This window comes from Rosa chinensis, chromosome 2 (assembly GCF_002994745.2).
Source record: "Rosa chinensis cultivar Old Blush chromosome 2, RchiOBHm-V2, whole genome shotgun sequence".
NCBI classification, from domain to species: domain Eukaryota; kingdom Viridiplantae; phylum Streptophyta; class Magnoliopsida; order Rosales; family Rosaceae; genus Rosa; species Rosa chinensis.
In genome coordinates, this window is record NC_037089.1 from 41,045,665 (window position 1) to 41,072,571 (window position 26,907).

Genomic DNA, 26,907 nt, shown 5'->3' on the forward strand with positions numbered 1-26,907 from the left:
CTTTCATTTTGAGTCTCTATTATCTGGTATCAGAGCCATAGCGCTCATGGGACCAAAGCCGAAGGGCGGTGGTGGTTCGTCGGTGACCCGCGAATTGACGGCGGCGGAATTGGATTACATTGCTCAGCTGTCGCTCGGTGACTCTCAGATTCAGGCTGTGCGTGCCTCTGTTGAAGAGATTCGTGTTGCTCAAGAGTCACTGCGTGCTCAAACTGCTGCAATTCAAGCCCAAAACGCTGCGGTTCAAGCGCAAAATGCTGATGTACAGGCTCAATTACTAGAGGAACTTCGACAACTCCGGGCTGCCTCTCTCCGACGAGAACCCGACCCCATTTCACCCAACAACCTCCGTTTTGGTTCACTTCCGGCATCAGAGTCCAGTACCCAAGCGTTGAACATCTCAGCACATCTTCCAATCACCGGAGTAGGGTGTTTAAGTACCATGTCTGAGGCTGGCCCAACTGGGTATTCACCATCACTTGAGGTAGTTAACGCTTCGAGCTCGTCGTCGATACCGTTTTCAAGGGCTTCATCGTCATCAAGTGTGGCTACAACTGAGGGTAATACTCGAAATTCTCCACACTCTAATTTCAATTTGACAAATAAAGATGTGACTTTGGGCTTAGATTCTGCTAAGACTTCATCTTTGGCCACGGAGAATACCATGGTTTATTCTACTAATATGGGTGTTTACTCTGGAGGTTTATGCTTTTCTGATTCTCAGAATAGTGGAAGTATGGCTAGTATGATTTTGAGAAATGGAGAACAAGCTCATTACTTCCAGCATACTAGAATTGATAATGGTCATGCTGCTCGTTTTAATGAGTCTATGGCCAGATCTTATCAATATTACAACCCAGGAGGGAATTTTAGTACTGTGCACCATATTCCAGGGCAAGACCATTTTCACATGATTTATCCTAGCCAAACTTCTGGGTATTACCCTAACCTTCACCAACAACCACCCATTTCACTTCCATTTGCAGTCCCAAACTATCTACATAATAAATATGGGAGTACAAGTGGAACTGCACCCCCAAATTTTGCTACTACAGTCACACAAGTTCCTCAATTTTCTCTTACTCCAGCCTCACAAATACCACCGACTTCTGGCCCGTCTAATCATATCCCTGGAAATCAATTTGGAGGGGGAAACGACTTGAACCCTGTGAACTTTTTGGGAGGTCAACAAATGGGGTACCATGACCCAAATCTGCCTACAATGAGGCAAATGCGTTTGGAATTCGCAATTTTTGATGGTGGTGACCCTATTGAGTGGCTAAATAAAGCTGATCAGTACTTCGATTTATACCAAATCCCAGAAGACAAAAAGGTTGTCATAGCTTCTATGCATCTAGCTGGGAGAGCAGCTGACACTTGGTACATGTTCAGACACGAATTTCCTTATTCATGGCAGGGGTTGGCAGATTTATTGATGAGAGAATTTGGCGGGTATAACAGAATGGGTTACCAGGCTGCATTGGCCAAAATGAACCAGGTTGGGAGTGTGGATGAGTATAAGAATCAGTTCACAAGGTTATCGCGAAGAGCCTCAGGATTTTCACAGGAGGTACTACTGTCTTGTTTTATTGGTGGATTAAAGGAAAATATTAGGTTTGATGTCCAGGCTCATCGACCAAGAACTCTTTATGAAGCATGCGAAATGGCCAAAGTGTTTGAAGCTAAGTGTGAAAGCCTCAAAGTTGCCGCAACAGTACAGTTTCAGTCTAGAAATGTGGGAGTTGGTACTTCTAACTTTCATAGAAATAGCCCTTCTGTTGCAGCAAATAGGAGCTCAAGCTTGTCATTGCAAACACCTGCAAGAATTGGCAATAACAGCAACAGCACCAATAGCAACATTGCGAGAATTGGCAATAACAGCAACAGCACCAATAGCAACATTGCGAGAATTGGCAATAACAGCAACAGCACCAATAGCAACATCAATTCTACCAACCGGAAGTTGTCTCAGGCTGAGTATCAAGAAAGGAGGGCAAGGAACCAATGTTTTTTTTGTGATGAAATCTACAGACCAGGTCACACTTGTAGGAGAGGTCAAGCACTACTTATTGAAGCTGCTCCAACGCAAGAGGAAATAGTGCTACCCGCAAATCTCCTAGCTGAGAACGTGGATGAAGTTCCACCTATTGAAGATACTGAAGAGCCTCTAATCGAGCTGAATGTGATTTCAGAGGGGAGCAGAACTGAGACCATGCAGATGAAGGGATGTTTTTATGGCAAAAGGGTTCATGTTCTTGTAGACTCCGGGGCAACACATAATTTCTTGCACCCTTCGTTACTGTCAAGTGCTAAAGTAGTGGTTATCGATAAGAACTCTCTCGTAGTAAGGGTGGCTAGTGGAGCTTTGTTAAAAACTCAAGGGTTGGTTAATGCAACCATTAAGCTACAGGAATATCAATTTTCTGGAGAGTTTCATATTCTTCCTGTACCAGGATGTGAGATACTTTTGGGGGCAGCTTGGTTGAGGACTTTAGGGGATATTATATGGAATTTTGAGAGCATGAGAATGAGGTTCACTGTTAATAATCAAGAGTTTCAGCTTCAGGGAGAAACGACACCGACAACAACTGTTGTCAGTTGCAAGGTTATGACTAGAATGTTGAAGAAGGAAAAGGAAGCTGTCCTAGTTCAAGTCCAGCCGGTGAAACAGAAGAGAAAAATTGAAGAAGTTGACCCAAGAATTCAAACTTTGCTACATCAATATTCCGACTTGTTTCAAGTACCTACGCAATTACCTCCTTCCAGAGCACACGATCACCGAATTGAGTTGTTTCCGAACACTCCACCGGTAAACGTAAGACCATATAGATATCCTTACTTTCAGAAGGAGGAAATAGAGAAAATCATACAAGAGTTGTTGGAAGTTGGTATAATCAGACCAAGTGTGAGCCCGTACTCATCACCAGTTTTGCTTGTGAAAAAGAAGGATGGTTCTTGGAGACTGTGCGTAGATTACAGGTCGCTAAATGCAGTAACGGTAAAGGACAAGTACCCTATCCCTGTAGTTGATGAGCTCCTTGATGAAGCACATGGCTCCGCAGTTTACACGAAACTCGATCTGAGGTCCGGATATCATCAGATCAGAATGCGTCCTGCTGATATAAATAAGACTGCATTTCGTACTCATAGTGGTCATTACGAGTTCATAGTCATGCCCTTCGGATTAACCAACGCACCCTCAACATTCCAATCATTGATGAATGACATACTGAGAGAATTTTTGAGGAGTTTCGTTATGGTTTTCTTCGATGACATTCTGATCTACAGTCCTGACTTAGAATCACACTTGATACATTTGGAGAAGGTACTCCTCAAGCTTCAGGAACATTCTTTGAAGGTTAAGGAGAATAAATGCATCTTTGGCACCAAACAAGTAGAGTATCTTGGTCACGTTATCAGCGCCGCTGGGGTTGCAGTAGACCCTGAAAAAATTGAGTGTATCAAACAATGGCCTTTACCTAAGACCTTGAAGGGACTTAGAGGGTTTTTGGGGTTAGCAGGATATTACAGAAAGTACGTAAGGAATTTTGGACTGATTGCAAAAGCATTGACCAACATGCTGAAAAAGGATAGTTTTCATTGGACCTCGGAGGCAATTAAGGCGTTTGAGGAGTTGAAGACAGCTATGACTACCACACCTGTCTTGGCTTTACCAGACTTTACCAAGGAGTTCACACTAGAGTGCGATGCGTCTGGAATAGGCATTGGTGCTGTATTATCCCAAGAAGGGCATCCAATTGCTTTTATGAGCAAAGCTTTAGCCCAAAGGCATCTGGTTTTATCGGTATATGATAAAGAGATGCTAGCCGTGGTTTCAGCCGTCGAACACTGGAGGCCATACTTACTGGGACATAAATTCAAAATTGTCACTGATCATAAGACAATTGAACACTTCTTGCAGCAGCGAATCACCACACCTGCTCAACAAAAATGGTTGATGAAACTCATAGGCTATGACTACAGCATTCAGTACAGATCCGGGAAACACAACACGGTGCCTGATGTGTTGTCAAGACAGGCCGAACTTCATGTGATAACTGGAACTTCAAGACCTACTTTCCAGTTTGTATTGGACATTCAAAGTGCTTGCCAGCATGACGATGAAGCAATCAAAATCAAAGAGCAGCTACAGCAAGGTAAATGTTCTAACCATAAATTCTCTTTGATTAATTCTCAGTTGCATTATAGAAATAGAATATTTGTGCCTAAAGCTAATGAGTGGAGGAGAAAGATAATTCATGAATATCATGATGGATTGGAAGGAGGCCATTCTGGTTATCTTCGAACCTATAATAGAGTATCCAGAACTTTTGCTTGGCCTGGTTCTAAGAAAGATGTAAAGAAGTTTGTGTCAGAATGTGACATATGTCAACGAAACCATAGCGAGACCATTCTACCTCCTGGCCTCCTCCAACCAAACCAAATTCCTGAGAATGCTTGGATAGATATATCTATGGACTTTGTAGAGGGCTTACCTTTATCCAGTGGAAAATCAATAATCCTTGTGGTGGTGGATCGGTTTACTAAATATGGCCACTTTCTACCATTGTCTCATCCATATTCTGCTAAGTCAGTAGCTGAGGAGTTTATTCGAGGGATTTTCAGGTTACATGGTCTACCCAAAACCATCATTACTGATAGGGATTCATTATTCCTCAGTAATTTTTGGAAGGCCTTCTTCGAGACTCAAGGTACTCAATTATGCAAGAGTACGGCTTACCATCCCCAGACTGATGGCCAAACAGAGAGCTTGAACCGAGTTCTTGAGCATTACTTGCGTTGTGTTACAGGAGATAAACCCTCAAAGTGGTTAGCAGCTATTCCCTGGGCAGAGTGGTGGTACAACACCACTTACCACTCTGCAATTAGGATGACGCCTTTCCAAGCATTATATGGTTATCCTCCTCCCAAAGTGCAGCTCTATCTCCCTGGTTCTACTGCAGTTCATGAGGTAGATCAACAACTCAAGGATAGGGATTCCTTGCTAGCCATGCTCAAGCAGAACTTAAAGAAGGCTCAGGAGAGAATGAAGCACTTCTACGACAAAAAACACACTGAGAGGAGCTTCATTGTTGGAGATTGGGTTTACCTCAAGCTTCAACCTTACAGACAGCATTCAGTTCAGAGAAGATTAGTTCACAAACTTTCTGCCAAATATTATGGGCCATTTGAAATTGTGCAGAAGATAGGATCAGTGGCCTACAAACTGAATTTGCCTGCGACTTCAAAGATACATCCTGTGTTCCACGTCTCCTTGCTTAAAAAGAAATTGGGACAGCATGTTGTTGTGAAGCCACACTTACCACCTGAGATTGATCCTGATAATCCTCGTTGGTACCCAGCTGCAATTGTGCAGACTGGAATGTTTAAGGAAAAAGGTGCAGCCGTAACTAAATGGTTGATACAATGGTTGGGAGCTCCTATGGAGGATGCTACTTGGGAATACCCTGCTGATTTCAAGGCTCGATATCCAAATTTCAATACTGATCAACAAGCTTGAGGACAAGCTTATTCTGAGGAAGGCAGGACTTGTCAGGGACCTATTCTAATTGATTTCTTATTGATGCTAATGGTTGTGAGTTTCTGATTTTGCTAAGAATATTGTTTATGCATCAGTTGTCGTTTTTCTTTTACGATATGTAGTAGTATGAGTGTTAGCCAGCTGTGATGGCAGCTGTAGGAATCTTGAGACCGTTTGGCATAGGATCACTGATGTTTGACGCGTGTCAATCTTCACATGTTTTGCACCTGGGCATTGCATTCCAGGTTATAAGCGTTGTAATGGTTGGAGACAAACATTGATCAATTTTGAATAGAATTTCCTTTTCGTTTTCTCTTTCATTTTGAGTCTCTATTAAATTCTCTCCCTCTCTTTCACTCTATCAACAACAGAAACACAAAGCTCAGCCAAGAACAAAGAGAAAAAAAGGAAAACATCGTGTCTATCAGCTTCAGAAAACAGATTACGTGAAACCCAAAATTTGACTCATCACCAAAACCCACTATTTCAACAAAAATCAAATTTGACGAACTGTAAATCCAAAAAACTGCCAACAAAGAAACCCTAAATCGAAGAAACACAGACACAACCATGACATGCAACATCAGAACTGAAATTACCCGCAAATCGGTTGCAAGTAATCTTGCCAAAAATCCTCAAATGCAAATAAAACACCGATTGCACAATCCTCAACACTATTTACCTCTCGGTGGAGCGAGGTATTATAGACACGATATTGAGAACCACCCCAGGTGTCGAAGCAAGAAAAACACACACTGAGGGTTGGTGGTCCAAGAAAATGAATTCCCTCCACTCTCTCTCTCTCTGTAGTGAAGAAGAAAGACACGGGGATCAAAGCAGGCAGACAGGTGCCGGGCAAGAGAGAGCTGACACAGGGACAAAATAGTATTTTCAGCCACGACCGGCTTGGCTCAAGCCGACACTGTTCATAAGCCGATGAACAGTTAACTGAGAATTAGAAGATAGTAAATTTCAGATGTGGGAACTATATTAATATTTAAAAACTAATTTCAAAAATATTTTGAATATAACTCAATTGACAGATCATGCTGGGACCTAAAATGAAGAATGGGCGCATGTGTCCATCAGCCGACATCGTGTTGAATGCTTGACCCAATAAATAAACCCCGCATCGCATCGCCTGACATCACAGATCTAAAATAAAATCAAATCCGTATTCTCTTCCGCTACTATCTTACACGTAATATACACGTACATAATAATAATAAAACTTATCCCGCCTCGAAACAATCAAAAGTAACCGCCGGACAAAGCAAATGGAGAATCCATTGCTCACCGGAGAAAGCAGTACTCTCCGACGCGGGGGCGATTTGTCCAGGGCCTTCAAACGCCGCTCCGATGCCATTACATTCGGCTCTTCTTATCAGAAAGCAGCCGCTCTCGTCGACTTGGTATCTCTCTCTCTTTCTCTCATTTCCTCAATTCTCATCATCTTCTTCATTCTCTCATCAATTAATGATTGAAATTGAAATGGAGTTAAAAGTAAAATGCAATTTGCAGGCGGAAGACGGCATTGGCTTACCTGAGCAGATACTTGATCTCTCATCTTTCCATAGCTCTGCAAAATACTACTTCCTTTATATGCGATTCAGCTTCCTCTGGGCCCTACTCTACTTCGCTCTCTTGATTCTCAATTTCCTTGAGGTTTGTAAATCCCTAGCCTCCTCCTTCCTCACAATCTCACGTCGCAGTATAATCCCCCCCCTGTTATTGCTTCAATAATTTGTGTCTTCAATTGTGTGCAGAAACCTCTGTGGTGTGCCAGGTATACTGATTATACTTGCAGTGACAGGGATTACTACTATCTCGGCCAATTGCCCTACTTAACTCCTACGGAGTCCCTTATTTATGAGGTACACTCTTCTACATTCACAATTCTTCTCCAAACTTACTTTTAATTTTTCGTCAACCTATGTTGCGTTTTAGTGTCATTCCCTTTCATCATAAATCTTGCATCCTGTCCAGTGGTTCTTTCTTTAGAGACTGAAATCATTTGTTTTACCACGACGGACACTTTGAATTTATAATTCTACCAACTTCGGAGCTGATTAATGAGCTTGCAACAAATGTGCAAAGGAAATTTCTTGATAAATCGTTTCATCTTCACGACTACATGGCTGCAAGAATGTGCACACCATGGAAGGGATTAGCACAAGGATATAACTGGTTTTTATACAACATTTCTTTTACATTTCTTTTATAAATTTCTCTTATGTACTTGGGTAAAAACACACACACACACACATGTTCTGAACTGCAGTGTGATTAATGCTAGAAGATTCATAGAGTTCACTTAACGTCTAGATTCACTGATGAGACTTGTAATTCATTTTTATTTCCAGCCAATTTCTAACGGATGGTGCACTAGATAGCTAGTCTTTTCCTCTTTTTATTTTTTTTAATTAATTATTTATTATCTCAATTTGTGTGATTCTGTTGTCTGCAGGGCATAACACTGATTGTACTCATGGTGCATACTTTCTTTCCAATTTCATATGTGGGGTTCCGTCTCTATTGGAAAAGTCCTCTTACTCAATTCAAGGTAGGTTTATGGGTTCGACCTTGTACATATCCAAATGATCTCCAATCAGCCTTTTTTATTTTTTTTTATTTATATAAAGGGGCAGGGTGTGGCTCCGGGGGATCTTTATTGTTGGTTACAGTTGGTGCTACCTAACCATCCCTTTGTTTCTTAAGTGTATATCTATTTCTAGCACAGCCACTGCCAATTCTTTTCCTTATTTTGATAGCTGCTTGGTCTATTTTCTTTTTACAAGAAAATTGGGGAAGTGTATGATTTTCATGTTTTATCATGTGAGGCAGCTTAAATATTCTTTTCATGTTCACATCTTTAGGTAAATTTTCTTTGTTATAAATGGAATAGATTTATGTTCTAGGATTCTAGTTATGTACAGGTAGAAACTACAACAAAATTTCCTTCAGAATAGATTTTGGCCTTCATAAACTTCCTTTTTGACGAGTTGTAGCTGTTTTCTAGTGGTCACAGTAGTAGGAGAACCTGAACTACTTTATGATTTCTAGATGTGTACAGCATAATACTTGTGCTTTTACGACCATTGATACCTTCAACATCATATGTAGTGGAGAAAATAGAGCAGCTTCTGCTGTGCAAACGGATAAAAAACGAAGGTTTAATTAAATATTTGAGATATCCACTGAATGTGATAAATTCTTGATACTTTTGTTTTATTTAGCGTAATGATATACATGTACTTTTTTTTCACAGGTCGTATGCCTGCTGATTTTGGTTGCTGATTTGCTGGTTTATGTTCTCTATTTGTCTCCAGTAGCCTTTGATTCTCTCCCTTTCCGGGTTGCTCCATATGTCAGAGTCATCTTTTTCATCTTGAACTTTAGGTATTGTGCGATAAAACCCTATTCTGTGTTTATTCATTGCAAGTAAATCATATACAGATGGGGCAAGTCAGTAAGAGGTTTCTGTCAAGTTCAGTGAGAAAATGTGGAGGAAGAAGTAACCTAATGTGAAAATGTGTGTGTGTGTGTACATCTGTATTATTATTATTATTATTTTTTTTAATAATGCAACCTTAATTTTACTGTTAGTATCATTCTACTATGACCGTCCTTGTTAATTTGGTTCTCAATAAACTTTCTTGTCTTCATTTCTGCAAGGAAGATGTAAATGGAACTACAATCATACTGAAATTAATCATTTAGTTGAAGCATAACTTTAGATCTATTATTATTTTTATTATTTCTAAATTTTCTTTTACGGTTTAGTTCTTTGGTGGTAGTGATGGTTGGTTTACCACTATTTCCAAGAGTTTAAGCTGTTAGGATGTGGGAAACTTACTTAGAGTGTACACTCCCCCTCACATTTGGGTGTCTCTCCACCATTTGCATCCAACATGTGGTGATCAACTTATTTGGGTGGCTTCGCAATTACAGAGATTCAACTCAGGGTCTCCCCACTATTTTTCAAATGGTCAAGCCATTAGGATGTGGGTCAACAATTATCTAGCGTTCTAACCAGCTGGTGGCTCTTTTTTTTTTTGGTCATTTCAGGAGCATACCATGCTATTTTTGATTCAGGGCAAGAAAAGTAAGTTAGTGCCACATTAGAAAAAAAAAAAAAGTAAGTTAGTGCCACATTAGAAACGCTGATACCTGGTCATCTATTTCTGATTCAGAGGCATACCATGCTCATAAGGGTAGATAGAGTAGCATGTAACTGACTTTAGGCTTGTAGAGAAATTCTGCAATTTTACCAAACCCATCAGTTGTATCAAACTGGGAACCGCGCTAGTCTAATTGCTGGTATATAGATTAAGTTCTAAAAGCAGAGTAGCCTATAAACTGATTTTTTGTTTTTTTTTTTTGTTTCTTTTAAGCCAGTAATGATGCTATATGGTGTATAATTTAGGCACTTAATCATTATTAGCTTACTTGATTTGATATTGTTTCATCCTAGTTTAACGACATAATTACAATTAATCTGTTATTTATTTTCCTAATTTCTTTCATTGATAGGGAATTACGATCGTGCATGCTCATCTTGGCTGGAATGTTTGGCACATACTTGAACGTCTTGGTTTGTTAACTATCCACTGTTTTGCTTAACTTATACTAGTGTTGTATTCTTGTTATGTGGGTTATTGGTACTGTTAAATGCTGATTTTTTTTTTTTTTGGGGTTTTGATTATATGGCATGCTTCCATTTGATTCTGTTTCGATTTCAACTTTTCAGTTCCATACAGATGTATAATCTCCACTGTTCCATTTCACAGTTTATTTCTTCAATTGCAGGCTTTAGGGCTTTTATTTCTTCTGTTTTCCAGTTGGCTAGCTTATGTCATATTTGAAGATACTGACCAGGGGACAACAGTATTTACTTCATACGGTACCACATTGTATCAGATGTTTGTTTTATTCACCACATCCAACAATCCAGATGTCTGGATACCTGCCTACAAGTAAGTGTGGCCTAAACAATTATATTACATACTTCGCCTAAACAATTATATTACATACTTCATATTCCTTTCTCATGTTTTTAGTTACAGCTAGTAAAGTTAAGTTCCCATTTGCCACTGCCACGCTGAGGAGTTTGACTCGTACTAGTTTCACTTTTGCTTCCTGTCATTTTAGCTCCTTTACAAATCAGAATAGAACTAGTTATAATTTCCTTGCATTCCTGTTTCACTTTATTTTCCTAATATCTTATATTACAGAATTTTGAACTCCTATTCTTTTCATATGGTCCTTAGTATCAATATCTAATGATATTCTGTTTTGATTTTAGGGCTTCACGTTGGTATTGCTTGTTTTTTGTTCTGTACGTGTTGCTAGGAGTCTATTTTGTCACAAATTTGATCCTTGCCGTCGTGTATGACAGCTTCAAAAGTCAGGTGTGGTTTATTTATGTGTAATGCTTCTTTTACTTGTGAACCAATCACATCGATAATACAGTATATATGATCTAATTCTGAACAACTATGTGGATGAAATAATTTTATTCATATTTATTTGCCGCATGTGTATGTAGAGCGGATATCTTTCCTAATACACAAACAATATTTGATGGGTTATTTCTTTAATATTCGGGCATAGGAATATTGCATGCTAAATTGTCATTATTTTGTAGCTTGTAAAGCAAGTTTCTGAGATGGACCAGACGAGGAAAACTATACTGGAGAAAGCCTTTAATTTAATAGAACAAGATGTAAGTAATGCTGTCCTTACTGATTAGATATTACTTTGGCAGGCTTTCCATCAAGTTTTGCTTCATCTGTTCCATACAGAGGAAAAGAGTTATGAGAGTCTTTTTATCCTTCATACTCATCATGCATTTTCTTATATTCTATTTTTAGGGGAGCGACCAAAATAACTCCCCTATTTTTATCCCATTGCATGGTTCCAAGTGTTTGGTTATTTTGTGCTTGACAGAATGCTGGATATATCAATAAGGACCAGTGCATACGTTTGTTTGAGGAACTAAACAAATACAGGTAATTCAATCTCATCTATTTGATAACTTGCACTTGATACACCAGTGAGGAGAGGAGCACCAACATGGCTTACTTTGCTTCTGCATAAATGATCTATTTAGTAGTGCTTTTGTTGAAATATTGTTGCTAGAATCTTCTGTTAAACACGGCATGACTCTGTCTCCAACAATCCAGCTATGATTGCCCAACAGGCTCACAAGAATTCGGATCTGACGTTGATGGTCTAACTGTCTACGCAGTCGTGGCAAGGCCTTAGAAGGCTGCTATTATTTTGGTTTCATATTAAATTTTATTTAACAATGATTCTGGTTTCCTTTTCGGTCAGGTTTTTCAAACTTTGACTGTGAAACTGAAACCTTACCCTTAAGCTCCCAGCTTGCCATATGAAACTAGCAGGAGAAAATATTGGATCTGAGTTAACATCAATCAGGTATTTGTTAAAAGACTCACCAGAAGGCTACCCACTCCTATCATCCATTTTTGAGCCCACCAGTCAACTCACTTACCTTCTCACTGTTAGTCTCTTCTAAAACCAAAATTTTAACTCACAGGGAAAGTGTGGTGGAGCTAAACTTTCTACTGCCCCCTCTACTTTCTCCTCATCATCTGCTATAACTTCAATAATCAGCTGGTAATAGCTAGGCTTTTCTACATTTTCCTTGGAATTCTCATCTTGCATGGTGATTGGACTACTGGCAGTCATTACTAACATCAGTAGGTTGACTATTCCAATTCAGTACTTGCTTGATCGACCCACTCACTGTTTGTTACATTGGTCGATAATATCCTTTTGTGAAATATTTCCAATATTGAACTGCTCCTTTGTGATATTTATCGTCTGGAGTTTAACAACTTTTTTTTTTAAAATGTTTTTTTAGGACTTTGCCAAAAATATCAAGAGAAGAATTTGAGCTGATATTTGATGAGCTGGATGACAGTGGAGACATCAAGGTAGATAAATTTTTATACAAGCATTTTTAGACTTTTAGTATCTTTTATTCCACAGCAAAAATGACTTTCTTTTTCATCACCTAGATGACTTTATTGATTTCTTTTGTTGTCTTTACATTTCAGGTAGCCTGTGTGTCTCAGTTCTGTTGCTATATATCCTTGGTTTAGTTAGTATCTTTTTGTTTTTCATCTTGTTTTTGTCTTTGCATTCCCAATCCCCCTCCCCCTCTCTTGAGGGACTGAAAGTTTATTAAGACCAGGATTAAATAATTGAGTGGTTGCTGGCTTTATGGGTGTTTAGTTGCTGATTGACTGGGTTTGTTCTTTTTGGTGTTTTTCTGGGTTTTGGTCTTTCTTTTAATTAAATTTACTTTTGATGGTAATAGAGGAATTTTAGAGATAAATACTTTGTGGGGTTTAGTGAGTAAATACTAGGGTGGCAATAGCCCTACCCTTTCTATTAAATGTTAGAGTATGCTGATGACATTTGTTTTAACTTGCCTTGGTTGGTATTTTTTCTCTTTTAAGTTTTTGAACACAACTTTTCTTCAATTCATGCTCATGCTATTATTATTATTATTCATTTATGTATATTTCACTGGTTGGTTTATTAATATTATCAGTTGTTGACTCTGCATCTCCTCATTTGTTTGCTGAACTATTCTCTGTTTTGCCTGCAGATTAACTTAGACGAATTCACTGACCTCTGTAACGCCATTGCCCTAAAATTCCAGAAGGAGGATACCGTAAGTCGAAATTTGTCCAAGACATAGAAAAATTTTATATTTATAATTGATAATTAAGTTCTCAAACTGAAGTTTGGTGCTGCAAATTTTGGGTGCAGCCATCTTGGTTTGAAAAGTTCCCTTTGTGTTACCATTCTCCCTTCTCAGAGAAGTTGAAGGCCTTTATTCAGAGCCCCAAATTTGGATACATAATATCCTTCATACTCATAATCAATCTATCTGCTGTTATCGTTGAAACTACGGTAAGGCTTAACATTCTTACACAAGTGCTGGACTCATCGTTTAAAGTATATATAAAATATAATTTTCTATTCTTTTCAACATGAGAAAAATATCTCCTTTACCTTTTGATTTGGGCTGCTTTCGTGTTTCATATTTTACAAAGAGTTAAATGGATTGTTAAACAACTTGTAAACGACGACAGAATCATTTGACGTTTTGATGGTTCCTTCAAATTACTGTTGTTACTCAAATTTTGACTGCAACTATGAAGTGTGTTAATTTTAATCTCTGTTCGGTTTCAGCTTGACATAGAAAACAATTCTGCTCAGAAGGTATGGCAATCGATGGAGTTTGTCCTTGGTAAGGGCTTATTTGAGCATTAGTTCTTCGGGTAGTTTGTTATGTAAGGGAATGATAAGGCATATAATAATGTCCAAACCAAATTTCTATGGTTTTGGGAAGATGTTTATAGTGTGCTATGAGTTACACTCGTGACCGGAGATTATCATATACTTAAAAGTTACTTAATTTTAAAGAGTTAAAGCAGACAAAATAGTTTAATCTGGTGGTTTAGGCCATTTGAGTAATTACATTACATTATCTGGTTCTTGTTGATTAATCTTCCGGTTTAATCTTTCAGCTTGTGGTTGATGTCATTTATTGACAATTGATGCTAACAAAAGAAGCTTTAAATTGTTGATTAGTGGTTTTCTTTCTCATCCATAGGGTGGGTATATGTACTGGAAATGGCTCTGAAAGTCTATTCATTTGGATTTGAGAACTTTTGGAGGGATGGCCAAAATCGATTTGATTTTCTGGTCACATTGATAATAGGTAATATGTCTGCCCAATCACATCCCAGCAATTTTTATCTTTTGTTTTTTCTTTTGCTTAATGTAACAAATTGGTTTTGAAGTGCTCATTATTTTTACAGTAATTCTTTCACTGGTTTAATATATTAACTACTAGATCAAAACCATAGAAAGCGTAGTATTAATATCTGTGTGGCCCAAAAAGGTTCTTGGGAGGCAGATCTGGATTATCTGCCTTCAGACCCAACTCCTATGGGAAGCACTATTGTTGAGAATATATACATCCCACATGGGAAAAATAAGACCTTGCCTATGGGTTTATAAGGGTTTGGGCCACTCCATCCATTGCCAATTGGTTTTGGATGTGAACCCCAGATTACTTTATCATGGTATCAGAGCAGGTTTCTCACGTGTGTATGCCTAATGGCCACACGGGCTCCACGTCACCCAAAAAGTTGTCCATGTGAATGGCGTGCGGGGGCGTGTTGAGAATATATACATCCCACATGGGAAAAATGGGACCTTGCCTATGGAGTCGGTCATTATGACAATACCGCATGGTGTAAACATGACATCTGGAAACCTGGTATTATTGTTAGTTTGTGACAGACAATTGTTGAAATTCCTTATTTGTTCTGTTTGTTAAATAACTATGGTTCTATGATTTTATCATATTGCATTCTAAAGGCCTACCTGTTTCTTCTGATGCTCTGTTTTATAGTTTTATAGGCTATAGCTGAGGAAAAATAAAACTAAAATTCAGTGCACATTCTTATCTGATCTCAAGCTTTCGTATCTACAATGTATCAGTTTTTCAAAGTAATATGTTTAATTTTGAAAAGCTGTCGGTTTTAGTTTTTGATTTTAAAACAGCTATTATTATATGTTTTCTATCCGAATAATGTGGAAGTCTTCTGTGTAATGTTGAGAAATTCTTTTCAAACCACCACATTTTCTCAGTTTCCTCTTCTGTCTGTCTGTCTGTCTCTCACTCTCTCAACAGTTTTGGGTCAATATCAGTGTGATTACAAATGGTAGCAAGAAATGCCAACTGAAAAGAATTTGATTTTGCATATATGAGTATGGGTAATCATGTCTAGAATGGATCCATTTATTGTATCGTTCAGGTTATATATGTTTTCTTAACTTTTTGTTAGATTCAATTATATTTGTGTGACGTCTTGAGTATTAAATTTGCAGCTATCGGAGAAACACTAACTTTTGCTGCTCCAGAAGGACTAACTTTCCTTTCAAATGGAGAATGGTAAGGGTGTCAAATTTTAATACCCTGCATGTGTATTAAGTTATGTCCATAGAATGAAGAAGATGGTGATGAGTGATAAAGTGATAAAACATAATTTAAGAGAGAGAAAAAAAGGAGCGGAGAGAGTAGAGATGATTAAGTTATTTCCAAAAGAAGAATTATTTGCTATTTAAATTATTTGTAATGTCATAATTATTCCTAGCCGTTGAATGAATGAAGATTTAATGGTTTAAAAGTTCTGTATCTTGTGTGAAAAATATAGTGCTATTGAACCTGACCCCAGATTTATGACCTAGTTCTGGAGTGCAAATTTGCTCGTGTATTTTGGATATTGGATAGTAGAGTAAATTCTTCTAATATCAGTATCAGGATAACACACACACCCACATAAAATAGATGGTTTTAAATAATCTGTTCACAACTCATGACCAAGCTCTGTCTCCTCGTGTTTAGCAATATACTATTGTGAATTTGTTCTCAAATTTTATGAGCTCTTACAATAATGAAAAAAGAGAGGATGTAATTGCATATGCCTTTCTTATCAACAGGATTCGCTACCTTCTCATTGCAAGGATGTTACGATTGATTAGGCTCCTGATGTATGTCCAGCGTTGCCGAGCCTTTATCGCCACATTCTTAACTCTTATACCAAGTTTGATGCCATACCTTGGGACCATATTTTGTGTCATGTGCATATATTGTACGCTTGGTGTACAGGTACTACGGAGCTCTTTTCCTCTGCTTGTCTTTTGTTGCAATAGTTCCACAAATTTCAATATCTAAATTTTTGGTTGCAAGTATGCCTACATACATATCCTTTACAATACAAATAACTTTGTACAAACAACAAAAAACTAAAAATGAAGAAACATTTTTTGTTAGATGCTCATCTTTTGAACGGTTACGGAAAAAAAGAAAAAACGAAAAGAGAAGCTACTTGTAGTAGATGCTCTCATAATGTACTTTGATGGCTTAGGACAAGTTCATGAATGACTGCAAGCCATTGTGTGCTCTACTTTATGTATACATGTCGCCCAAGTTCTTTATTGGGATAGGTGCAACAAACTTGTACCATATTTCACCATTTCAGATTCAAAACGTAGTACATTTGCATTCGATCATTCCATGCATATTTCAACGGTTCCATGTCATTCATAAGGCAATGGTAGTTATACTCCATTTGTAATTATACTCTAATTTATATAATATATATATATATATATATATTTATATCTGCTAAGGAGGTCCTTAGATATTAATATCTAAGGATTTCCTTGATATACTCACTTTTCGATATACTCACTTTTCGGTCGCATATCCACATCTCGACCTTTCAGTTTTTAGGTATATGTGAATAGATCATCTCTACAAATTTTAAGCCGAATTGATAATCATGAAGCCATTTAAAACTGCAATTTACAATTATGAACACGAACTATTCAGGTTGGACAGATTCGGTTTGTTCATTGATTTAATTTAGTTTGATACCTTAACGATCATCAATTTGGCTGAAAATTTGCATAAGTGATCTATACATTAGCACCTAAAAACTGAACGGTCGAGATGTAGATATACAACCGAAAAATGGGTCTATCAAGGAAATCCTTAGATATTAATATCTAAGGACCTCCTTAACATACAACTTCTCTCTCTCTCTCTCTCTCTCTCTCTCTCTCTCTCTCTCTCTCTCTCCTCTCTCTCTCTCTCTCTCTCTCTCTCTCTCTCTCTCTCTCTCTCTCTCTCTCTCTCTCTCTCTCTCTCTCTCTCTCTCTCTCTCTCTCTCTCTCTCTCTCTCTCTCCTCTCTCTCTCTCTCTCTCTCTCTCTCTCTCTCTCTCTCTCTCTCTCTCTCTCTCTCTCTCTCTCTCTCTCTCTATATATATATATAGAGGCCCGATCACAAGCAAACGTCCGCACTGTCGCTAAAGTGTGGACATCGACGCAGCAGCACCTTACAAACGGCGGCGCGCGGCTTGCAGGAGGGAGGCCAGAGGCATCCCAGACCGTTCTGGGCAACGATTGAGGTCGGAGGAGATCGAGGTTGCACGTTCTGGGGAGCGGATGGACCTGCAACTGCAAGCTTCTGGGCAACGCCGCAACCTCGTCGCCGGCGTCTCCACCTGACTGCAGACCGGCTTCTCAGACCCCTAGGCCCCCTCCGGCAAGCCGCGTCGCGCCGTCGAAGCTTGATCGAAGCCGGAGGAGCGACGTCCGCACTTTTTCTGGGTTTGCGGACGTCTGCTCTCGAACGGCATACATACATATATATACGGAGGCGATCTAGAGCGGATGTCCGCTCTGTCGCTAAAGTGCGGACAGCGACGCTGCAGCCACATTCAGGCGCTGACATTTGGCCTCCGTCTGGCAAGATTTCAAGCCACAGTCAGCGCCTGAACGCGGCGGCCCTTCCACTAAGGGATCCCTTTTTTAGTCTTTTATAGGGATAGGCATTAGATAAACTTTTCGATTATATTTTGGCATCTCAACCGTTCATTTTTTAGGTCCTAATGTGTAGATCACTTCTGCAAATTTTCAGCCAAATCGGTGATCGTTAAGGCATCCAAAACTGCCATTTACACGAACAGACCGAATCTGTCGAACTGGAACCGTTCGTGTTTATAATGGTAAATTGCAGTTTTGGATGCCTTAACAATCACTGATTTGGCTGAAAATTTGCAGAATTGATCTATACATTAGGACCTAAAAACTGAACGGTTGAGATGTGGAAATATGATCGAAAAGTTGGTCTAATGCCCTATCCCTAGAAAAGACAAAAAAAAGGGATCCCTCACTAGAAGGGCCCTGTATATATATATCTGTGTGTGTGTTTTTGTTTGTTTGTATATATATCTAAAATGTATTAAGCTTCTCAATTCCACCCTTATGCTAATCTCACAAGAGTCTGTAAGCATTTATTTCCTATTTAATATGCAGATCTTCGGGGGGATTGTTAATGCTGGAAATGCCAATTTGGAAGCAACAGATCTTTATGACAACGAGTATCCTTTGTCAACTATGGAAATTTTCATTGGACCTGTGGTTATTCATAGATGATTGAATTGTTCTAAACTTTTTTAAGATTACAAGATTTAACCTCATACTACTGTATAAATTTCCCCGAGTTATGAAATTGAAGTTTGATAAGTCATTTAGCTCCATTTCCACATAGGCGTAACGATGGCTTTATTTCCATGTTAATGTCTATTCATTGAATTTTCTTGACAAAATAAGCTATCTACTTTTCAACTTCAATGACTATCCAAATGGGATGGTGACACTTTTCAATTTACTAGTCATGGGAAACTGGCAAGCTTGGATGCAGGTATACTTCTAATTTCTTTATTGTGTTTGATGTTTCACTCATCCATTATCTGATTTATATTAAATCTAGTAGACCAACAAACGTTCTCCTGTTCATATCTCCATTGAGCACCTGAGCATGCTTTTGTCTCGGATGTCAAGTAGTTTTTCTCTGTTTATCCTTTGCTGTGTTGTTTTCCTTTAACGCGGGCTATGGCTTCTTTTGTTTGTTTGTCACTTTGTTTTGTTTGGTTTTTGTATGGAAACGAAAAGAAAGGTCTGGAGGCTGATGCAGATGTAATTATAATACTACCTTGTTGAAGTGATTTATGCTCAACCAAACTAACAACTCTGAGGCTGATGCAGATGTAATTATAATACTACCTTGTTGAAGTGATTTATGCTCAACCAAACTAACAACTCGACCTTGTTGAAGTTGGATTTGGAATTACTATACTACAACCTCTGCTCCTGACCTACCAAGCGCTAAGCATACCTACATTAATATACATAGCTCCAGATGGTGTTACTTCGAGTGCTTTTGCAACTGAATTAGCATTTTTTATGCCATGATCAGTATAGGTGTTCTTGGATTTCTTGTTAGAATACCTTTCTGTATGTTTTGATATCTGGATGCTTGGATGTAATCTCCTTTCTGTATTAGTTGACACTGCCAGAGTTTCCAACCAGACCATATTCCTCTAAATATGTTAGGAAAACAGGAACATGATTTTAAGCAATTCCAACTATTTTCCCGATCACATATGCTTGATGAAGTAACTTCTCATAGTCCATAGTATTTCTTGAACCCACTATAGTTCATGGAGCAGATTCTGAAATTTAAATTTTTTTTATAGTTTTTCCGGAACAATATTAGGCAATTAATTTTTACCTCATATTTGTACTGAATTTCATGCCAACTAGCTAAAGATTAAATAAGTTTTATTACTGTATCGTGTCACTAATTACATGTAGTTAACCATTTCAGAGTTATAAGGCTTTAACGGGAACTTCTTGGAGCCTTCTCTATTTTGTCAGTTTCTATCTTATAACCGTATTACTTCTACTGAATTTGGTAAGTTACTAAAATGCTGCTTCAATAATTCCCGTACTTTGTTTTATAAGGTTCTACTGACACACAACAGAAAAGGAGGTGTGTGTGGGGGAGATTATATTTGAAGTTTTGGTTTTTGTATAATTTTTTCCTAACACAGTTCAATGATTGAAACCATCCACAATTTAGGTCCCCCTTTAATATGATCTCTATATAAAAATAAAAATAAAACCAGGCTAATGGGAAATCATTTAACCAATCACCATTATTGTCATCCCACTTTCACACATTTTCCCAAGCTGAGATGGAAAGGTAGTTAACCCCTTGTACAAATTTGAGGTAATTTCCTAAATAGCACACTTGAAGACTGTCATGTTGATCCCATGTACAATAGCTTGGAAAGAACATGGCGATGCTAATCTTTATCCAAAGACAAAGTTCTCTGAGAAATAAAATATAGTAAGGACAGAACAAAAGTGATGAGGAATTGTCTGTTTGTTCCTCAGCAATGTATCTCAGGACTAAATTTTTCCCAGTACAATTCTTTTGTTTATATAATCTTGTTTTATTAATTTAAGGATCAAAGGTTTCATCAGTATAATGTTCTATTTAAACTTTTAAAATGAGGTCAGGTAACTATTTTTGTTTATCTTAACTATAACTGCATAACTAGGTTAGCAAATGCTTTATGCTAGTCCATTGGCATAAATTATTATGTCTTAAACTAGAAAAGAATTCTGAGACTTTACATATTTATTATCAAGTGGAAATGATTCCACTTGACTTTCGTAGGAAGACAGATAATAATTTTTTTTTATGTAACTGCAGGTTGTGGCTTTTGTCCTGGAGGCTTTCTTTGCTGAAATGGAGCTCGAGTCTGCAGAAATTTGTGAAAAGAATGGGGAGGTCAGGATCTCCTTTAAACTTATTTTCTGACTTGAGAACAGGGAATTATACTAGAATTGTAAAAATTTCTTAAGATCTTTCCTTATCTTTTATAAAATATAGCCATTATAAGAAATAATGCTTTCAGTTGTGTTAAAATCTTTCCAGATCTACATCTACAAATTTAAGGAGAAAGTATGGAATCCATTCCGTCATCTAAAATCTCTAGATTTACTTGAAATTAAGTCATGCAAAAGCAGGATTAAGAGATGAAATTAAGTCATACGAGTCCCATGATATCTTCGTAATTTGGAAATGTGATAATATATTTGGCACCCTATATGTTTTAAAATATAAAACCAATTATGTTCCTAGTGTTGGAGTACTACTTGCATGTGGGGTTTTCGCTCAGAAAGTATATATTTCCAATATTGGTTATCCATCCTTAATATAACATTTAGCTAATTTATTGGACTTGCTTTCACTATACTAATATGCTTGTCTAAGAATGTGAGCCTAAGTAGCCCATTTTTCTTTAACTTAAAGGTATGATTGTTATAAAATAGGGGCCTATATTGTAGCATCGGATGGTTGTACACCATGATGTAGGTTTTACAGTGTCTATTCTTAACTGATTTCTAAGCATTAAGAGGTTAGATATGATGCAATGCCAAAATTTAAATTGGAATCTTGGAGCCATTCTTTCTTTGACTAATATTTCTAGAGCTTTTTTCTGTTATCACGGAGGCAGCACCTTGGACCTCCAACCATAATCAGTTCAGTTATCATTTTATCATCTTGTTTAATTATATTTTCTTCTATTAATTTAGGAGGTGGAAGGAGTAAAAGACCGACCTCGATCTGTAGGGTATGTATTTCTAGCTAATTATGGCTATATAAAGTTGTCACCAGCTCGTATTCCTTGTTACAGATAGTCTAAACTCACATCTTGGGTCTTGTACAGCTCAAAATCACGGAGCCAGAGAGTTGATGCTCTTCTTCATCATATGTTGAGTGCAGAGCTAAATGAAACGCAGTCCTCCAGTGCATAGCTATGTCATTTTCCGTTATGGTAATGATTCTGATGAATGATTTATTTTTCTTGTGTCCTCCCTTGATAGTGTTGAGTCCTTCAAACTTTCTCTTATAACAGCTAATGTTAGTGTTAGGAATTTTGAAAGTATAGTTACATGGGATGTTTCATAATGGCTTGCTTGGCGTCCTGCCTTGCAGTTTTCAAACTCAACATGATGGAAGCTTGGATGTTAGTGTATGCTTGTAGCAGCATATGCGCTTCTTAAATTAATGACTATCTTTCTCAAAGTTGTTGACTGTGATACACATTCACATACATAGAACTAGTGAAAATGTAGGTTTTAAGGATTCATATTTCAGGGGTATAACAGCTGAAATCCAAGTTAAGAAATCAAAAAGAGCCAAGCTAACATAGATGTTTGATTACAAAAATGAGCTATAAACTAAGGGACAGGCGCTGTAGTGTTAGGCAAGGTACAGGGTTTAGGAAAGCTGATCCTATATGTACGTTTATCAGTCATTGGAATTGCCAATTGCTAATGTATTGCCTCATCATTGTACATGGAGAGTATCTCACCTTTACTAGAAAGATAAAGTAACCAGATGGTAGTACTAACATTTGAAGAATGACATTAACTTGGCTGCAAGATGTATCTTGTATCTTCTATGTTTGTTCTTTTGGAAGGAGTCAGATTAGTAGAGACCAAATTGGATATTAGGAAATGGAAGCTGGAGTCTGTTTGATTGCTCACCTGATCCCATTTTTCCTCCTTCAAGTTCATTATGGAAAGCTAAGGTCCCCCCCCCCCCCCCAAAAGTCAAATTTTTTGGTTGGCTTGTGGCACAAGAGCATTGGGGTATTCTGTGTAAAAGTGAGGGAGAGAGTGCAGGTCATGTTTGTGTTGACTGTTCTGTTTTTGTCAAACTTATGGAAAAAGCTGTTTATGGAAGTGGGTTGAGCTGGATTGTTCCAACATAGTTAGCTGGTATTTTATGCAGTCACCATTCTGCTTTAGGGAAGAAGGCCAACGTTCGTTGGAGTTGCTGTGTTTTGGGTTATTTAATTGGAGAGGAATAAAGGATTTTTGAAGACCATCATTCTTATGGGCTTCCACCTCCGTAAAATGGAAAACTGGTTGCAGATTGGACAAGTTGTATTGCTTCCCAAATAGAGCCAATGGACCCCCTTCTGTTGTTGCAAGTTGCTTGAAAATCTGAATTTGACATTTTCTCCTTCTTTTGGTCTGACCGTCTGAGGATTTTTTTCCAGATGATTTATTTTGGTCTGAGGATCTGTGTTTCAGTCCAGATGACAATTTAATCCAGGTTGGGTTGGCAATAGGTGTTTGTTCCCTTGAAGCTTACTACTTTACCGATAATCACAGAACTGAGATTTTGTTTCTCAATTGTGGTTTTTCAAATTAGGGTCCGAGAGACATGCATTCGGATTCTTGAGCTTAGCATCACCCACAATTCTTCATGAGTTTAGCCAAGCTTAACTTTAGATAAAAAAGCCACTGGAGCTTAAGATATCTAGGATAAGCTGGTCACCCTGGCAAAAGGTTGCCCATGCTTGGGACATATTATCTCCAAGCATGGGTTGCTGCCAGGTTTGTTCAAGCTCTAGTAGAAGAGAGAAAAATTAGGGAGCGTTAACAATGATTCTGCTGGTTCGGGATGCCTTTGTGGAGGCTGCCTGTTCTGAGAATTTAATGCAATGATAGAATTGATTACAACACCTGATATTTTTGATATAATGCTTTTTTTTTTCTCGCTAGTATCACACACTAGCTTGCGCTTTGCAAGTGAATTTTATAGAGATTCGATAAGTTGGTTAGGTTTGATCTTTTTGACATTTGTTTTGTGTTTCTGTGCTTTTTGACAGGTTACGTTAGTGATTTGGTAGAACCAGAAAGAAGAGTGAAGGAAATATAGAGGGCACGGATTTGTTGGATTGTCGTCTGCAAATTAAAAGTACAGGATATTTTTTTTTTGGGTCACAAGATACGTAGAGGATACTGTGGTAAGGAGTATAGGTCTCAGGGAGTGGAATGCCGGGGCACTAAGGTTCAGTTCATTCTTTAGTGATTTTAGACTACAATTTTTTTATTTTATTTCATTATCGACTAGCCATTTATGAGTCGAAGTTTGGATGTTCCATTTACAAAAGAAAGACTAATGCAACGGTATACTTAATTTTTTATATATATTTTCACCCAAGATATCTGTACCAACTACTATAGTGCATATTTGGATGTAGATTTTGTTCTTAAGCCCACTCATTCTTAGGTTCGCATTTGGGATCCAGGAGACTTCTGCTTGAGAAGCTGGGCTCCGGTTCATTTTTGGATTGGGGCGTTGGTTTCCTGATTCATGTTCTTGAGAGTTCGATTGCTAATGTCTTAAGTTTTTGACACTCTTGGTCGCCTTTGTTCTCTTAGAACCCTCTGGTATTGGAAATCCTATTGGGGTGTATCTCCCTTGTTACGGTTATGATATTGGTTACGGTTACTACTACAATTCACTGCTCAAATGACATATGCAATGCAGTTCAATGCCTTTCGGCATTTAATCATGTTCTTGTTTTGTTTCATTGCTTTTCATTTGATGCATTTGCAGTGCTTCATGTACTCCTTAGTTTCAATTAATATAGCTTGTCATCCTTCCTTTTTAAAAAAAAATCATAATACATATTAACTTGATAAATTTCTCAATTCAATTTTTTCTCAAAATATTTTTCTTAGTGGAGTGATTGCCTAATAAACTTACGTTTGCACGAGACACAAGAAGTGGAACTACATACATTGTACAAGACATTAATTCTTGAAGATTTTTGGTGTTCTCCCATTTACTCCATAAGGGTTACACTACTTATGAGAATGTTCTATGGTTAGTGGTGATATGTGGGGTGATTAGAGGGATGCAATATATATATATACTAGCGTTCTTCATACATGCTCTGCATGTGTAATAGATTTTTTTTTTAAAGAAAATTAAAAAAATAAATAAAATAAAACAGTTATTGCAAAGAGAAAATAGTGGAAGAGAAAAGTGGAGATGTGAAAATTTATTTTTTGTTTTTTTTAATAAAAATCCATTTTGTAATTGTCATATTTACTCTTGTGATTTACTTTGTTTTCAAAGTTTTTTAATCTTTCAGGGTTAAATCTGTCAAAATTTTTGATTTTGGCTAACAAAGCCTCTTCTCTTAATAATAGTATAGATATATATATATATATATATATATATATCTGTGTGTGTGTGTGTGTGTGTGTGTGTGTGTTTAAGGAAAACTGAAGATTTTTGGCGTTCTCCCATTTACTCCATAAGGGTTACACTACTTATGAGAATGTTCTATGGTTAGTGGTGATCGATGTGTGGGGTGATTAGAGGGTTGCAATATATATTCCTGAAGATTTTTGGTATTCTCCCATTTACTCCATAAGGGTTACACTACTTATGAGAATGTTCTATGGTTAGTGGTGATGTGTGGGGTGATTAGAGGGTTGCAATATATATGTGTGTGTGTGTGTTTATATATATATATATATATATATATATATATATATATATATATATATCTGTGTGTGTGTGTGTTTAAGGAAAACTGAATTGGGAGAGAATTGAGTCATACTTTCATTGATAATAGGGGCCTCTTTATATAGAGGATTACAAGCATAAAGATAGAGTTGTACATGGAAACATAATCGTACATTGATTGGATATCTCTTAAGATTCTCTGAGAATATCTCTAATATAAACCCTATTTCAACTAGAGCAAGTAACCTCAAGTTTGGGCTAGACACATATTCTGGATTTACTTGAACACTCCCCTTGTGTCGCCCAAACGTGGTGCTCCTCTCGTTGTCTGATTAAAAATATTGTCGAGTAACAAAAACCCAGTGGGACAAAAATAACCTCGGTCGAAGGAGAAAAAGAGCACAACACACCTTCCACGTTTTGAGACCATACATGTAGACACCTCCCCTTGATGACAACGGTCATGGGAGTTCGGATAACTTCCACAAAACATGCTACCAACATGTTTCTCGAAAGTGGAATTTAGCCAATGACTTAGTAAGCAAGTCTGCCACACTGTCCTCAGATCGAACCTAGTTCACTCTGATCTTGAGGAGAGTCTGTTGTTGCTGATTATGCTTGGTGTTGTCGCTTTTGATGTAGCCTTTGCTTCTTTATTTAAAACAAGCAGCATTATCTTAAATGCCTATAGGCTCATCTGTGGTAGACTTCAAACCACAATTGTTCGAACATGAGTAATTATCGATCCAATCCATATACATTCACGAACCACTTTGTGAAGAGCAAGAATTTCTGCATTATTCGAAGATATAGCGACTAAGGTCTGTTCTGTAGACCTCCATGATATCACGGTGTTTTCCCATGGTGAACACTTAACTAGTTTGGGAATGACCTTTGTCTGGGCCAGAGAGATACCCAACATCAGCAAAACCTTCCAAAACACTTATGTAGTTTTGGGATGGGGATAATGGACGCAGGCCGGTGTTGGCGGCGTTCCTGGTGTGTGATGGGTCTGAATCCATCATCTCTCTATAGGGATAGAACGAGCCCATATCAATCGTACATCTCAAGTACCGAAAGATATCTTTTACACTAATCAAATGACGTCGCGTTGGCACAAAGCTATACCTTAGCTAACAAGTTCACTGCAAATGAGATGTCCGGTCTTGTGCATTTAGCTAAGTACAATAATGCGCCTATTGTACTAAGTAAGACACTTCTGCCTCTAGCACATCTTCGTCATCATCCTTTAGACGAAGAGGATCCTTTTCAGGATCAAGACTACGGACTATCATGGGGGTGCTTGAAGGCTTGACCTTGTCAAAATGCCTAAGCATCTATCGACACGATGCTCAAGTTCCAAACCGAGACATAATCGTGTTCTCCAAAAATCTTTCATCTCAAACTCGGATTTCAAATGTTCAACGATTTCCCTTAACTCTTTAAGGGCTTCTAATGAAGATCATATCCAACATGAACCGCGATGGAATCCAAAACTTGTTATGGAAACGCGTGGGCATATCCCTTCCCAATCAAGTAGTCATTTT

General features: G+C 37.9%; 2 protein-coding genes across 5 annotated transcripts; both read left to right on the plus strand.

Moving 5' to 3' along the window:
* Positions 1 to 46: 46 nt before the first annotated feature.
* Positions 47 to 5,521, plus strand: LOC112184282. Its single transcript, XM_024322551.1, has one exon. The coding sequence runs from the start codon at positions 47 to 49 to the stop codon at positions 5,519 to 5,521; it is 5,475 nt and encodes a 1,824-aa protein (XP_024178319.1).
* A 1,184-nt stretch (positions 5,522 to 6,705) lies between these two features.
* LOC112185409 (two pore calcium channel protein 1A) lies at positions 6,706 to 24,054 on the plus strand. 4 transcript variants are annotated; one of them, XM_024323657.2, is made up of 24 exons: positions 6,706 to 6,954; positions 7,064 to 7,207; positions 7,309 to 7,416; positions 8,010 to 8,105; positions 8,811 to 8,941; positions 10,076 to 10,136; positions 10,352 to 10,518; positions 10,848 to 10,953; positions 11,190 to 11,267; positions 11,492 to 11,553; positions 12,432 to 12,504; positions 13,185 to 13,250; positions 13,349 to 13,492; positions 13,775 to 13,832; positions 14,199 to 14,306; positions 15,485 to 15,548; positions 16,097 to 16,265; positions 18,481 to 18,545; positions 18,778 to 18,868; positions 19,835 to 19,921; positions 20,729 to 20,806; positions 21,616 to 21,653; positions 21,750 to 21,857; positions 23,706 to 24,054. In XM_024323657.2, the coding sequence occupies exons 1-23, from the start codon at positions 6,820 to 6,822 to the stop codon at positions 21,835 to 21,837; spliced, it is 2,217 nt and encodes a 738-aa protein (XP_024179425.1). In that variant the 5' UTR covers positions 6,706 to 6,819; the 3' UTR covers positions 21,838 to 21,857; positions 23,706 to 24,054. The 4 variants fall into 4 exon arrangements, with proteins under 4 accessions (XP_024179425.1, XP_024179427.1, XP_040370437.1 ...); XM_024323659.2 differs by lacking the exon at positions 19,835 to 19,921; XM_040514503.1 differs by lacking the exons at positions 8,811 to 8,941; positions 10,076 to 10,136.
* The last annotated feature ends 2,853 nt before the right edge of the window (positions 24,055 to 26,907 follow it).